Raw genomic sequence first — 16,433 nt, 5'->3', positions numbered from 1 at the left:
CCGTGCCCAATCACCCTTTAACAGGAGCAGGCACAGAAAACTAGAAGAAGAAATTGGGCAAGCTAGCACAACACCGCCAGGTACTTAGCCACTACCCCGCAGCGGGACCAAATGACATGGCAGCCCAGAGAAGGCTGAGACCGAGCTTCTGCCTCTTTCACTCGCCAGTGCACGAGACTTGTGAAGAGCAGCTGCCCAGCGACTGCTGGTGGAAACACGGCAATATCATAATTGCTCAAGCCGGGCATATATATTAGTGCGACATTGTATCTTCAGCCGATGTTAGTACAAGATGTGGACAGGCGGAGAGGCTGTATACTAAAAGCCCCGCCTTCTAAAGAATGGGTCTGCGAGCCATGATCTCGCCCGAACAGTGGTGACTCCAGACTTCTAAAAACACCGGTTTATTCCGGATACACAAAAAGCACTTTACAAAGACACAACACTGGATGACAACATTACAATTTCAATATAAACATATTTTAAACTCTTCGTGTCTGAGAAACAATGGACCATGCAAACATTTTCACAAGCTAACAATTTAAAATTTAAAGAAGGAATATGAACTCTTCATGCATCTTTCAAAAATATCAACGAAGACACAAACAGGAGTCAAAGAGCAGAAGGTGGTGAAGCGGCAACACAGGGAATTGAGGGCAGTTTTATGGGAAGGTCTAATTTGAGCTCATGGACAATGGCAGCTTGAAGAAAGCTGGCGTATTTTGCTATGATGAACTTCAATGTTGTTCACAATACAAAAGCTACCGCACAATTCAAAATGTGTTTTTTCGCACACTATAGTCAGATACAACTTAAGAAGGCAGCGGCTTTTCCCCTTCAAAGGATCCCCTCCCAGCCAGTGGCGTCAGCCGATTCTCATGACCATGCTAGTGTCACAAAGCAGGGAGTGGTAGATAAAAGGTGATAGTCCTCTCCCTCCATAGGGGATAGACCCCTCTCTCCATTGTGGCACTGCTCCCTGCATTGTCACGCTAGCAGGGTCACGAAAACTGGCCGAAGCCATTGGCTGGAGGGGGGTCCCTTGACGGGGAAAAGCTGCTGCCTTCTTAAGTTGTATCCGACTATAGACCTCTAAATAAAGTCGTTCGCGGTGTTATGAGATTATTTTGCACGCGAGCTCTTTGTGCCCATGGAGAAGTTATGCTGCCCCCCTGACCCCATCGGTCAGTCTCTGGGGGAAAGCCTGCAGCACACCCCCCCTCCCACAGTTGGCGCCTGTGCTTCGAGCTGCACATTCCTTGGCGGCGACACCCTCTCGCCGCGGCCTCTCATCTATGCAGCGCTCTGCCGCGCGTTTGGCTTTGAAGGGTTGTTGCCGCAGTGGTGGTTTTGGAAAACGTTTATTTGCTCTATTTTACAGTGGTTTTTGCGGCTTCAGATTGAGTCTGCCATCTTTTCTTCAGGGTCGGTTCCCTTAGTCCAGGGCTCTGCTGAGGGTAGCTGCCCTGCGTGCACGCCTTACTAGTCCTTGTTGGACTTTCAGGATGTCGCTGGATAGCATCCTCTCCCAATGTTCCGCACACGGGTTTTCTATTATGGCTAGCTCATCTATTTTCTTGCAAGCCCTTGTGGTATGGTATAATGTTGGTTTGTCTCCGCACCACGTACTGCGTGGGGTAGATTTTGCTTAGCATATATGTTTAGGCACAGGAATGTTCCCGTTTGAAGCTGTCGCCATGCTACGGCGTCTTCTCTGTTTAGTTGTTTGTGTGGGAGCGGGTGTATTTTCGTCTGATCCATGTGTAGTAGTTTAGCATCTCTGTATATACCTCTGGGCTACCGGCTCGGGTTTCTCAGTGGGGTCGGTATTGTTGGATGCTCGGTTTGTTGCGTACCCTCGAGCTATCCTATCCGCCTCCTGATTTCCCGTAATGTCGGTATGTCCCGGCATCCAAACTATCATGTGTTTGGCCTGGTTGTTTTCGGTTTTGCCACTTGAGCGGATAATGTGGAGCGCGCTGTGACTGATTCTGCCGTTTAGGTAGTTGCGGCATGCAGCTTGTGAGTCTATGAGTATGGTTAATTCTGTTGGATCGGTAGCCCTCCACTGCCGCTAGAGCCACGGCTGCCTCTTCGGCTTCGACTACCGTACAGTTCCGGATTGATGCGCTGGTGATTTCTTTTAGGTCCGAGTTGATCACCGTTGCCACTTTGCTTTTCTTGTGGTTTCTGTCCTCAGTGTATGTATTGGCGTCTACGTACACTATGTCGTTTCTAGTTGCCAGTGTTCTTAGTACATACTCTGCTCGCTTCTCTTCGCACCATGTGTAGGTTCGATCGGGTCCATATTCCTGGGTATCGGTGCTACCTTGATGCTGTGGCTCTCCCCAGACGCGACGCCATCTGCTCCTCCTATAGCACTCTTGGCTTTGACGCAACGCGTGCGCCTCGCTCGGAGATGACGTGACGGTTTCATCTTTTTGGGACCATCTCTCGGCCTCAGCATCAACGACGGTCGCTGACAGAATTTCGGCTAATGTAGCTAGTAATGCTTATTAAAAATAAATAAGAAATGTGGAATGCCGACAAAACTTTTTACCAGATATGCGGCCCTCAAAAACGCATGTCATGAAAGCTATGCCTAACACTGGTGGAAAGTGCAGTAGCTTCGCGATAACGGCTCTCTGCGCACGAGCATGTACAGCTGCGACCGGTGGTCGCCATTTGTCGTCGGAAGACTCGCAACGCGCAGCTATATATGGGCTTTAGAAGCTACGTTTTCATACGCTACATGCACAACTTAAAGGCCTGAATAATATTGCGCGCCTTTTTTTTATTATTCGACGAGTGTTTCACTAGGCATGAATTTAGAGTAGGCATGGGGATGAAATTTGGTGCATGCCGAGTGTTTTCTTCAGTTCGACCATGACTTGCCAAAAAAAAAAAATTTCAGGTCCTTTTTGAGCTCGACAATTAACATTGCTGCTCACATGCTGCCTTCCTGGTGACACGCTTTTTTGTCACCAAAAGTGACGAGCAGAGCGAGCAATTGACATGGGCATAATTCACGGGCTCAGGGTGTCCTGCCGGCGGCGCTTCACTGCGCTCTTCACCGAACAGGTGCCGCTTTGGTCCTGCGGTTCGAATTTCTCTGCTCGCCGCCGTGGAATGATTAAGGTCCTGCAGATGGAAATGATCGCGCATTGCATCAAGAATTACTTCCTTAAAGCTGCGTTTAGGGACCTGGGAAAGATGGAAGACGCTGCAGAACCGGACTAAAACTGAAGCTTGGGCTAATTGGTAAGAGCGTGAATTGAAACAAGGACGAAGGAATTCAGAGATGAGGACGAGTGCTGACTTACAACTGAAGTTTATTGCTTGGCCTGTCGAAATAAATGACGGGTTCAACCTTCTAATTGTTGGTAGAGCCCATCATGTACTTTCATGGGCCAAGCATGATAAACTTACTACAGCATCACCAGGATTAAATCAACACTCAACCCGTCGAAAGACTATGCATGCCTTTTTCATAAATTGTATTGCAACTTTCCTGACCTCCGCGACTCATTACTCCTACCTCCCATCAGAACATCGCGTCGCCTCTTTGATTCCCTGAGTGTTCAGCATTTACATGGTTATACAATAGCCTTCAATAAATCATTTCTACCTGCAGCAATAGAAAATTGGAACCAGTTACCAGACCACATATTGTAAACAAGCGTGACGCTACTAAATTTAGAGATGCACTAATCGAACATTAAAGCAGATGAAAAATCAACCTCATGCTTTGATTTTTACCATTTATTTTTCTTGTTACTATTCCCTCCTTTAGCCTATCCACCACCATGTATTGATTAGAACTGCATCTTAACATTTCACATTCTTGTTTTTGTTTTTTATTTTATTTGCTTTTTTTTGCATTGCGTTGTATTTTACTATTAACATGTCCCCCCCCCCCTCATGCAGTGCCCGAAAACGGCCTTTAAACAATAAATGAATGAATGAATGAATGAATGAATAAGTTGTAAGCCAGAGCTCGTCCTCGTCTGTCTTCCTTCGTCCCTGTTTCAATTCGCGCTGTATTACTCACGGATGCATGTGGATTTGTGGCAACGCGTCGTCGATGCGCAGCTGACCCGACCTGATTTCGTCTGGAATGACTTCGTGGTGCGGATGGTGACGCTGCATGACATCTGAAAGTCATACACTAACGAAAATAATACGCGAAGTACGAGTACTCTAGCGCTTCCAGGAATCTGATGAGCAAACCACAAAGCTCTCAGAGACGTCCAGCTAGACGTCTCTGAGAGGTTTGTGGCTTGCTGTGAGGACTTCCTTTGACGCGAGACTGGCCTACCAGCAATTACCATGAGGGATTCAGCCGTGATTAGCTATATCGCGTCCCTACACCAGCTTGTTGGTAGCGAGGGTAATGGAAACTGCGCTGGAGAGCTTTGAAAGCGCCGTCAAAGGGTCTAGTTTGAATAAGCAGACTTAAACTTTTCGATTTTGCATTTTTGTCTGTTACATGGGAAGCCCACTTCCTACGAACCTCGGATACAACGAATGCAATCCGCTCGACCATCACGTTCGTTATAACTTGTAAGTGGGCTCGACTGTATATGTGTGCTTCTGGCGTTGGCTTGGAGGAAAGTGTCTGTGATGGAGATCATGGTGTTTAACTACTTAATCTCCGAGCAGTAGTGTAAATGTGTAAATGCAGCTTTAGCCCCTCGAGCTGCACGGGATCGACATGAAGAGATGCATGACGTACTCCATTTTCTCGAGCGCAGCGTTCAAACTTGGCGCGCATTCACTGGCCCATAGATAGCGGCATGGTAGCAGGTAGCGCAAGCAACTGAAGCGCTTTCTTCATATGCCAGTTGGAGAGTCACGTGTAAACGATGGCGACGAACTCTTCGCATTCACCTACGACCTTTCCATTTGATCCAGCGCGGAGCGCATCAGCCACTACGCAGTGACTCTTCAACGTAGTGTCGGTAGAGTTTCTAAATAAACTCTATGGTCTTCAAAGAGATACACTGATATCATCCATCCATTACCAATGCATACCCATCCCATCATGCATCATCTCCTTGTCATCCGTGATGCTTCAGCTCTGTCAACCACGGAGGAACTGCGAAGTGCCGATTGAATTGGAAGAAGTGAATTCAGCATGGAATTCAGTGATACGCTTTCGATGCCGCGCTCTGATACGCTTAACATTCTGTGAGTGCTGACGCGGCGGTACTTCCTAACAACTTGCTTTGCACGCGGAACGGAACTGACAGAACTTTGCAATGTCCCGCCGGTCGGCTCCCGCCGCTTTATTATGGTCACGTGATAACCGCGGCAAAAAAAAATCGTCTAGCACATGGCGCGCGTGGTGCTTGTGTGTGAGGTAGCGTGCACAGTTCGGGATGAACGCGCCCGTTTGCGTTCGGCTGTATTTGACTGCCTCACGTTCTTTCGGATGCTTGCAACTGCAGAAGGCCGCTCGAGCCATGTATTCGGACCGCATGTATTCGGACCGTATGTATTCGGACCGCATGTGTCGCCCAGGTAAGAGCCCGAGTGCGAAGATTTCTGTCGCTGTCGTCGAAAGCGGTGCGGTTCTTTAGCCGCGTTCTAACTTTTGAAGCTAGCAGCGTCGTCACATCGGCGCCACTAAGGCTTATATTGTGTGTGGGTGCAGTCATTGTTTCAGGGACCACTGACCCTGCCCTCCTGCTCCAAGAATTTGATTCTGTTTCAATCAAAAGAAGCGGCGAAGGTCACAGTGTTACGACGCGCCAGATTTGCCAGGGTGAGTCTGTTGTCGAAATTTTTGCAAATACCGTACGAGTCTTTTCCAATTTATCCTGTGCCATTTCCACGCTACTGAACGCGGGCTGCTTGAAAAACCGACCGCGACGATAAATGTAGAGAACATGCCATGCAGCATGAATAGTGACTCTTTCTAGTGTCTGAAGTGATTTTTCTGTTTCAGTCGCTCGAAAAACTGATGTCACCGGGCTCTCTTGAGTGGCACGATAAAGAATGAAGATATCGTTAATGCATTTGCATTTTCCTGTGTATTGAATTATTTAGCGATTGTGATTTGTTGAAAATGTTTAGTTTTGCCGTATAACTTAGGCGTCATCCTGGCACTCTTGTATTATAGTTTAGGGTGGATAGCGACTAGCGTAAGCAAGCCGCTGCAGTGTTGCGTCATTGATTTCCTTTGAACAACTCATGGCCGGTTACATGCACTGTGCAGTCAATGTGTAAACACATTCTCTCTATCCTCCGGTCTCATTTCGTAATTGACGCAACTAGACTCCTTTTATTATTATTTTCACTTATTTTGAATTTTCACGGAGGTGGGGTTTTTTGGTGCTTAATTAAACTGTGGCATAGCATTGATTTGTTATTTGTTTACAACATGCTGCATGTAAATAACATGCATTTTCGATGACTTCATTGTGCCCAGCTTTTGAAATGTTTATGGTTGCATTTGTAGTGTAAATTTGCTTTGTCTGCTTCAGTTATTTCAAATGTGTTCACTGGTCGAGTGGTAACGTTGGACATCCTTTATTTGATCAAGACACTGGTATTTATAACCTTAAATCACGTGGCACTTATACTATTCTGTTGAACCGTGCACATACACAAAGGCATGACACAAGACAATCCACTGAACTGTAACTGAAACCATAACCAACAAGACTACATATACTCCCTCCCTTGTAGAAGACAAAATCATTCTTGAAACTGAAACATCAACACATGAAGAAGTAATATAGATATACCAGGTGTCCCAGCTAAATGTAACCAAGCTTTTAAAAAACATGGGGTGTCCTAGCCGTCTGAAACCAAATGAGGGTTGTTTAGAGTCGCGTGGCCTAGTCTACAGTATTTTTTTCGTTCTTCAAGGTTGACTAATTAGTTAAGCTTAATTAACTAACTTTTTAATTATTGACTTGAGGAACAAAGTGCCAATGGAAAAGTTGTAGATTGGTTTGAGAAACAGCTTACTGAGACATTTGCAGCAAAGTAATATTTACGTAAAGTAGTTTTTTTACCGGCCTTTAACCATAACCCGCACAATAAGAAAAACCTTCCACATGACAACTGTGCCACTTCAACGTCCCAAGACGCGCCTTAAAGAATAACATCCGTTTTTTCTGAAGTCCTCTCCTCGATGAGACTTTGGGTGCACAGTGGGGAAGAGTAGTGAGCGAGCAGCTGGTCACGTGACAACTTTCTTTTAAGGCCAATAAATGAAGCTACGTAAATCGTAACTTGACAGAAACAGCACTACTAACGGTTTTTCGAGGTGATCTAAAACTTTTGCTTTGACACTTTCTTCCGGAAGTCAATAATTAAAAAGTTAGCTAATTAAACTTAGCTAATCAATTAACTTTGAAGAGCAAAAAAATACTCAAGACTAGGCCACGCGACTATGAACAACCCTGAGTTGGTTTCACTGGACTAGGACACTTCAGCTTTTTTAAAAGTTTGGTTACATTTAGCTGGGACACCCGGTATACAGGAAGTTCATAAAGTGAACACACACACACTCATAGTGAATAACATGGAGGTGCATTCATGAAATTCAAAACTGAATGCAGTCCTACCTTTGGCAAAAAGAAAACTGCAGTGCACGGAAAATAAATCGCAAACAAAAGCACAAGGAAACTGTAATGCGCAGAAAATGAATTGAACACAAATGAACTTTCCCATCCCTTCAGGTTAGTAATCCTGGGCGTCCCCAGACCATTTATGAGGTTTTGACGTAGCTGCTAAATCTCCATCGGGATATTTGGTCCAGTGGGACCTCGTACTGTGAAGGCAGACAGATAGTTCACTTTTCCTGTGAACAGTTCTGGACTTAAGATTAATTCGTAATGGATGCGACTCTGCAATGCCTGCAAACGGTTCAAAGTGCCACAAAGCAACTATTGTGCTTTGTATTACTAATCTAATTGGCTCTCTTAAGACTGGCATAGACTAATGAGACAGAAAAAAAATTTTTCTGAAAGCCTGAAAAGCCTGAAAGGATTTATGGCGGAACCAAAAAGGCTATTGCAAGTGTCTGAAGATTGACATCTTCTTGTTCGTCATCAGTTTGAATTTTTTACCAACTGACATTGCTAGTAGAGAGCACAGGGTTTATAAATTCATGTTGTGCAGTTTGTACTGCTTGCCCGGAGTGGCTTATCATTGCATAAAGAGAATTTTTTACCCCTCCAGAGCTTGGGAGGACTGGGAAGCAAAACCATTAGCCCGATAACTCTTGAAAAGAATAGTGCGTGTCGTCTTCAGGGCATCTTTTGCACAAAATGGGAATCGCCAACTCCAGAAAAACGCACGCACATAACACGAGCCTCGCCCCTGCGAAGCTCAGGTTATGTTACTGCACCCAATGCAGGTTACTACACATATTTAAATGGACTGTCTATGATGCTTCACTGAAATTTTTAGTTAGCTGCTTTGCATTTGGAGTATAGTATGTATATACATATATATACATGTATAGTGTATATATGAGTATAGTGTTATTGGCTAAGACACTGCTTCACTGCTTTGCAGGTGGTGTATCAAAATGGAAGACTGAAATCTCAGTCTCCTGGCCGCAGCATCTGACCGTTGATGGCGTGTCAGCATCGAAGAAGGAGTCTCTGGCGTATGCGAGGGCTCGTATCTGTGATGTTCTGTGGGTGAGTGGCATGCCAGGGTTTTCAGCCAATGCCATCGAAGATTGCAAATGGAGAGAGACGGCAGTTTCATTTCCAGCACCCAATCCGGCGCTCTGGCCATTCTTCTACGAAGGGAAGATGGGAAAGGCTGTTTAAGGTGTTAGATAGGAGTGTTCTTGTGTGGGGGCAATCCTGCTTTGTTTGTGTACTGAATGGGTGTTCCCTTCAAAAGGGGTAGCAAGGGTTTCTGGGAAGCTGGTATATACAGGGTGTCCACGCTATGTTTAGCCAAGGGTTAAAAAATAAGATATTTGAGGTAGGCCAGGGAAACCACTTACATGCAGCTACCAACCAGCTGCCACAGAAACCAAGGGGCACAGGGGATTTTTTTTTATTATTTATTTTGTGGTGATCAATTTAGAATATTACTGAATATGTCATCGCTTAAAGCTAATTGATAAAAAGAAGCTAAATAACAAAAAAAAATCCCCTGTGCCCCTTGGTTTCTGTGGCTGTTGGCTTCTGTCATATTTACAACGAGCCCCTCATTCCCTTTCCTTGTTTGCTTAATTGCTTAGCGGGGGCCTCGATTCTGGCAGCCTTGATGTCATAGGAAGCATAAGAGGGTTCTCACACAGCTTCCACCCTCTCCGTTCAATGACGTTCTACGTCACACCTGCGGTAACTCAGGACGTTCCACGTCCGCTGCTTACGAACGTGGGTGGCGCTGATGAACACTCAAGGTTAGGTTACTTGTAAACATAAATACCCCCGAAAGCAGAAGGTTTGACAGCCGTCGCCGTAGCTCAGAGGTAAAGCACCGGACGCGTAATTCGGAGGTCGTTGGTTCGGATCCCACCGGCGGCATGTGGTTGTTTTTTCTTCTGCTTTTCTAATCAATTAGCTTTAAGCGATGACATATTCAGTAATATTCTAAATTGATCAACACCACAAAATAAATAATAAAAAAAAATCCCCTGTGCCCCTTGGTTTCTGTGGCTGTTGGCTTCTGTCATATTTACAACGAGCCCCTCATTCCCTTTCCTTGTTTGCTTACCAACCAGCTTGCGCATCTTAGGCAATTTTTTGTTTTGCAATTAATTAGCAATTAAGATAATGTTTTCCAAATGCGTAATTATTGACTTTAGACAGCAGATGTGAATAGCAGTGTTGGAGAGCACCCCATTTCATTTATTTGCGACTTGTAAAGCCTCACATGTATATTTTTTTCCGAGCTCCAAAGGAAGCCCGCGAAATACAAAAAAAATCACGTGACTAGCGCATTTGCGTGCCACGATTGTGCTGCTCTCAGCCGTGGCTTGAGTGAATGAAATCAGCTGCTGGCAAGGCGCGACGACCCTCAATGCTCCAGCAGGCCGATATGTCGACGATGGTTGCGAAGCCCGCGTGAGCCAGTCTGCAAGCGCAACGGTGCAAGTTGCACCATCGCGCTTGCAGACTGGCTTGCGTGCGCGAGAGCAACACAATCGTGGCGTGCAAATGTGCTAGTCACGTGATTTTTTTTTTGTACTAGTCACGTGATGTCAGCGAAAGTCAAAGGACCCTAGGTGGTCTAAATTAATCCGAGGCCCTCCACTATCGGTCCCTCACAGACATGTGCTGATTCGGGACGTTAAGCCCCACGGTTTGCAATTCTTTCGTGAACTGTCATACTTTGCAAGTGCCATATACCTAAGTAGTCTTAGGAGCGCAACTCTGAATGCCTTCACAAATAAGTATGTTTATGCGGTCTCCATTTTAACATGGTCAAGAACATTTGGCACCATGGTTCAAGCTGTGTGGCACGAAAAAAAAAGTTGGCTCTTTCATTTGTGAGCTTCCTCCTTAAAAAGGTATCTTCCTCTGCACCAAGGAATGAGGCACACAATTGAGAATGGACGAATTTTTGAATGATGCTAAAGGGAGTCTCCGGGAGGATAAGCACGGAAAGCTTTACTACACCACTATGCAGATTCTGACTCAAGTAGAAAGCAATGCTAACAATTGCAAAACTCAACACCTTTGTCCCCAAATATTGCGGTTACTCTGGGGTTTGAATTAGTGACGACAGGTTTGAGAGTACAGACTTGGTGTATGAGGTAGCCGAGTCTTCAAGAAACGCTTTCTTAGGAGCTGCAACATATAGGGTGCACTTAATATTTCTACAGGGCCAGATGCTACTGTGCGTCCTGCGTGTGCGTCCGTGGTTACTGTGCGTCCGTGGTTACCCTTGGCAAGGAGATAAAGGGGCGATTATGTTTGTAATCTGGATAGTCTGCGTTGCTAGATTGCTATGGCAGAGCCTCTGAGCAGTCGCTAAACGGATTGCCAACACACCTTGTGAAGAAGGCAGAATAGGAGGTAGCTCCCCGAAAGCTACTGTATTGCCTGCCGCGGTGGCTCAGTAGTTAAGGCGCTCGTCTTCCGAGCCGTAGAACCCGGGTTCGAACCTGACCGTGGCGGCCGTGTTTCGTTGGAGGCGGAACGCAAAAGGCGCCCGTGCGCTGTGCGATGTCACTGCACGTTAAAGATCCTCAGCTGGTCGAAATTATTCTGGACCGCCACTGCTTTCTCTTTCTTCTTTCACTCCCACCATCCTCCCTTCCCTTATGGTGCGGTTCAGGTGTCCGCCGAGATATGTGAGACACATACTGCGCCATTTCCTTTCCTCAGAAACAAAAAAGGAAAACCAATTTAAACTCTTGTCGTCAACCAGACCGACCTGTCTCTGTTGAAAGGTGGAGGAGTGTTAATTTTCCTTACCTTCCTTACCAGCTTCCTTGCACCCACAAGCTGGATGTCAATGGGGAGGGGGCTTGCGGTGAACTGTCGTATCTCTCCGTTTGGAAAATTGTTGATGTCCGCTTACAAACGTAGCATCGCAATCATAGCATGCAACGCTGCGCTTTGTATGCACACCTTCGGTCAGGCGTCTTTGGTCTACATGGCTTGCTTTTGGTCTCACACAGTGGAAGTGCATACAGCACTCCAGAAGACCGGAAGGTTTTTTGAAAAGCATGGACAGCGGTTCTCCTCACCGCGCAGAAATTTATTCAAAGGGTGCCATTGGTACAGCACTACTTTTATGATAAGCAAATTGAAGAGCAAATAAGTTGCGTTAACACGTTTTGGTGGGCTAGTTGGTTAATCATCTTGGATAAACAGCGCAAACGAAGACGTGCACACAAGAAAAGAAAAGAAAACGGACGACACAGCGCTGGTTGGTAGAACAAGAAATAAGTTGCGGTAACATGTTTTGGCGGGCTAGTTGGTATTGCGTTAACACGCTTTTGGCGGGCTAGTTGGCGCTCTGTCGTCCGTTTTCTTTTCTTGTGTGCTCGTCTTCGTTCGCGCTGTTTATTCAAGATGAAGGGCAAAATCAAATCCTACCAAGGCGGTGTACATGATGGCAGATTTGGATGCAGGCTGGGTGTGCAGACATCGCTGCCTTTCGGTCCCTTTTCAGGAGCTGGGAGTCTTCGACACTGCTGGCTCTGTGCAGCAGCCACAAAAGAGGCCGGGCGTCAAAGGTTCAGCGCAACAGCTCGAGCAAAAGCAGGAAAGGAACGATGTTGGGGATCTCACGCGGCAGTTCGCGGCACTGACAATTGACATGGTGGCCAAATCTTCTGAGAGGGAGCTACAAGGAAGGCCAGCTGAAGCTTCCAAGGCAGCTGAAACTTCCAAGTCAGCTGTGGTTTCCAAGGCAGCTGAAACTTCCAAGTCAGCTGTAGCTTCCAAGTCAGCTGTGGCTTCCAAGTCAGCTGTGGCTTCCAAGTCAGCTGTGGCTTCCAAGTCAGCTGTGGCTTCCAAGGCAGCTGTGGCTTCCAAGGCAGCTGTGGCTTCCAAGGCAGCTGTGGCTTCCAAGGCAGCTGAAACTTCCAAGGCAGCTGTAGCTTCCAAGGCAGCTGTAGCTTCCAAGGCAGCTGAAACTTCCAAGACAGCTGTAGCTTCCAAGACAGCTGTAGCTTCCAAGACAGCTGTAGCTTCCAAGACAGCTGTAGCTTCCAAGTCAGCTGTTGCTTCCAAGTCAGCTGTAGCTTCCAAGGCAGCTGGGACCATGGTCAAGAGTGGCGTCGTTGTGCCTTCTCCTGTTCTTCATCAGGGTGAGTGCTTCGTTCCTTTCCACTGCTAATTTTTATTTTTGGCATTTTGGGCTAGTCCAGCTTCGCTAATTAAGTTATCACAAGCATATATCTTTACAAATTTTGTCTCGGAATGCTTTGCTGAAATTAATTTTTTTAGCTTTACAGCTTGTTGGTATGGTGTTTGAAATGCAAAGTGTGCGTATTCCTTTTGGATCGTAGTCATCACTTATATTCAAGAAAGGATTTTTTGGCCTTAATAGTATAATTAGACCTAATGAAAGCCAGATTTTTAATGTGAAAAAAATGAAGTGTTTCCGACAATCATGTGGACAGTTGGTACAAAGTGTTGGAGTGGTTAAAAATTGCAGCATTGCAGCAAAAGACGCTTCCTTGAGGAGTTCCAGGGAGTCTTGTTAACCTGGAGCATCCCTCATAGCTCATGTTTTGCTTCGGAGCAGCATTAAATCCCCTGCATGATGGAAGCTGTGGCTGGTTTCAGACAATTCAGAGGAGAGAATGTATTGGTGCTTGTCGTTGGTGTACAGCTTAAGTACATCTGCACGTGTGTTGTCTGGCTCTTGAGACTAAAGCAACCGCGTCGCACTACGAACCCACCTTGAGAGATAAGTGTTTGTCAATATATCAGTATACAGAGTGGTCAGAGTCTGGGACCTGCCTTTTATGCACTGGTGACCTCTCCACTGTGACCCTTAGATTCCACAGCAGTGCACAGCTTTAGTTGGATGTGGTCAAGGCTGTGGTCTTGGCTAGGTCTTGGCTTAGCACCATCACAACACACAGCTTAGCACCGCAAGTTTGCATACTGGTGGCTGGGCTGCTTGTCGGCATTGTTGTCCTGAAGCTGCAATGTTGGTGATGGGCTGGACAATGTCTTGCAAGTTTGTATGCTTTCATTAAGTTTCAGTCAGTCTCATGGCTGTAGGAATCCTGCATGTGAAGACAGTGAAGTGTTCTCTTCTAAATGTATCTCGACTTGCCCGCCACAGTGGTTACTCGCATAATAGGCGCACTCGCATAATAGGCGCACCCCTAGTTTGGGCGCGAAAAATCAGATTTTTTTTATTTCCGCGCATAAAAGGCGCACCCCGAACTTGGCACTGTGATCAATACTGTATTTACACGATTGCAAGCCGACACCTCGCCACCCCCCGCTCCCCAATCTTTATTTTAACAAAGTTTTCACTGAACTGACTACTAGTCCTTACTAGTGCTGCTGCGGACCCACAGCACGTACAACGACATCGCGTAGAACAGCCGCACACAGTTTTCAGGGATGCTCACTTTAAACGTCTGTTTGGAAAGCTTCATCTCCAGCCGGAAACGTTCCCGACTTAGGTCCGCGAAAACCTCTGCGCTTGGAGTGCGCTTGTAGTGCGTACGAAAATTTAGGGACGCCTCAGTCGCAACTGCCGCACTTCTCGGTCACGTCGTATTTTCCGACCTGCCGCACGCTAGCCGTGTTCTAGAGCAAACTCCCAGCCGTGTAGCTGTTAAGGTGCTTGGCCGTCGAGCTAAAACAGCAACGCTCCGCGGCAAAGCCATAAACCACGATCAACTATCGCTCTACCGCAGATCCCCGCACTTGACAGCAACACAAAAAAAAAAAAAAAAACGAGCTGGAGATGCTGATGGCGATATGGATTGCGAAAGCTCGCGCGTAGGAAAACGTTGATGATGATAAGCTCTACCTCGGGCGCCCTCCGTGGGTGGCGTCTGGAAGCTCCTGTGCGCGTGTGTGGCCTCCACGATCAAGCGCCCGTTGCGCGCAGCCGGAGCCGATCGCAGAGGCCTCGGCGCGTGCATTCCAAAGGCTATTCCCGCGTGGGTAGTGGAAAGTTTCGGTGCGGCCCTTACACGGATCTTTTTTTTAAATATTTTCTTCGGGAAAACGGGGTGCGGCCCGTACACGAGTGCGTTTACGCGGTGTGTTCAATTTTGAGAGTCGAAAAATTTCCGGAAATTTTACCCCGCGTAATAGGCGCACCCCGAACTTTGAGCCGGATTTTCTGGAAAAAAAGTGCGCCTATTATGCGAGTAAATACGGTAAATAGTTTCATTTGCAGATAATACAGCCGCAAAATAAGCCCGCAGAAATAAACATACGTGTGGACTATTTGCTTCTACGGATTACTACGTATTACTCCGCTGATGGCAGAGCGGCAAGCCGCCACGGGACTGGGTGAAAGGCACTCCACCCGTTGGTCGACTCCGCCCACCGTACGGGGAGAGTTAAAAAAAAAAAGGCGGGAGCCGGATGTTAATTTGATTTAATTAGGGAAATCGGCCACACAGGGCAATAAATGGAGGTTTCTAAGAATGCTCGAAACGTGTAGATTGAGTTCCCGCGGCAAAAAGACGAGTTCAGATTCCTCTTCACTGCACCTTTAAGAGGGGTGGGGGGGGGACAGCTGTGGGGGGAAGACCTATTCATGCAATTCATTTCTTGGACTTCCTTCATTGGAATAATGCGGTTTTTCGAGATTTTCGCCTAGAAACTTCCTCATTGAAGTCCTAATGCCGTATAGCTTTAGCACGAAAATATTGATAACTCCAAATTCAAAGGTGCACAGATATTCTTGTAAATTTTTTTGCTAACTCATGTCATTGCTTTTACATTTTCAGCACCTGACATGAATGGAAACCTGACGGTGCAAGTGCCAAGTGAGAGACTTAGCGCCTGGACCGAGAAGCGAGAACTGGCTCGAGCCAAGTCCGTGGTGCACAACATCTATTCCTATGTGTGCAAGTTGAAAGGCGATGAGACGCTCCTGCCTTCATACACGGCGGTTGTCTCGCACAGTAAGTTACGCGTGTGCATGGCTTCACTCTTTCGGTTCGGGGCTCAGGACTTCTGGTGGGATGCGATTGGGCCTGAAATTATTGTAGTGAAGGCCTTGTAGATTGGGTTGGATGGAATTTTGTGGCCATTTTTCTTTGCTTTCCGACGGCTTCTGGCAGCAAGAGAGGCACCTATCCTTATGGACTCTAAGGTGCTCATTTTCTTGTCGGAACTGAGAATAGCAAGCTCTTTGGGGGACAGCTGGTTGTATCATCATCATCATCAGCCTGACCAAACCCACTGCAGGGCAAAGGCCTCTCCCATGTCTCCAATTAACCCTGTCCTTTGCTAGTTGCTGCCACTGTATCCCCGCAAACTTCTTAATCTCATCCACCCACCTAACTTTCTGCCGTCCCCTGCTACGTTTGCTTTCTCTTGGAATCCACTCCGTTACCCTAAAGGGCCAGCGGTTATCTTGCCTTCGCATTACATGCCCTGCCCAAGCCCACTTCTTCTTGATTTCAACTAGGATGTCATTAACCCGCGTTTGTTCCCTCACCCACTCCGCCCTCTTCCAATCTCTTAACGTTACACCTATCATTTTCCTTTCCATAGCTCGCTGCGTTGTCCTTACCTTAAGCTGAGCCCTCTTTGTTAGCCTCCACGTTTCTGTCCCATAGGTGAGTACCGGTAGGACACAGCTGTTGTACACTTTTCTCTTCAGGGATATTGGTAAGCTACCATTCATGACCTGAGAGAACCTGCAATACGCGCTCCACCCCATTCTTATTCTTCCAGTTATTTCCCTGGTTGTATATTTTACTGTTAATCGCGTGTCAAAACGCAGCTTTCGAAGCTTATGTTCCATGTGACTTGGTACTGCTGGCGCAGTCGGCAGCAAAC

At 46.7% G+C, this 16,433-nt stretch overlaps 1 protein-coding gene across 1 annotated transcript in view; it reads left to right on the top strand.

The window, feature by feature from the left end:
* Positions 1-5,079: 5,079 nt before the first annotated feature.
* Positions 5,080-16,433, top strand: part of LOC149336645 (ATP-dependent RNA helicase DHX30-like) — a 61,874-nt gene continuing 50,520 nt past the window's right edge. Inside the window, exons 1-5 of the mRNA XM_089553036.1 lie at positions 5,080-5,523; positions 5,657-5,767; positions 8,536-8,663; positions 12,109-12,748; positions 15,374-15,550. Of these exons, the coding sequence (XP_089409162.1) occupies positions 5,382-5,523; positions 5,657-5,767; positions 8,536-8,663; positions 12,109-12,748; positions 15,374-15,550 (1,198 nt within the window). The 5' untranslated portion in view covers positions 5,080-5,381. The remainder of the gene's footprint in view (positions 5,524-5,656; positions 5,768-8,535; positions 8,664-12,108; positions 12,749-15,373; positions 15,551-16,433) is intronic.

This window comes from Amblyomma mixtum, chromosome 7 (genome assembly GCF_055824585.1).
Source record: "Amblyomma mixtum isolate Tamu chromosome 7, ASM5582458v1, whole genome shotgun sequence".
Lineage (NCBI taxonomy): Eukaryota > Metazoa > Arthropoda > Arachnida > Ixodida > Ixodidae > Amblyomma > Amblyomma mixtum.
This window is presented reverse-complemented; position numbering and strand designations above follow the sequence as displayed.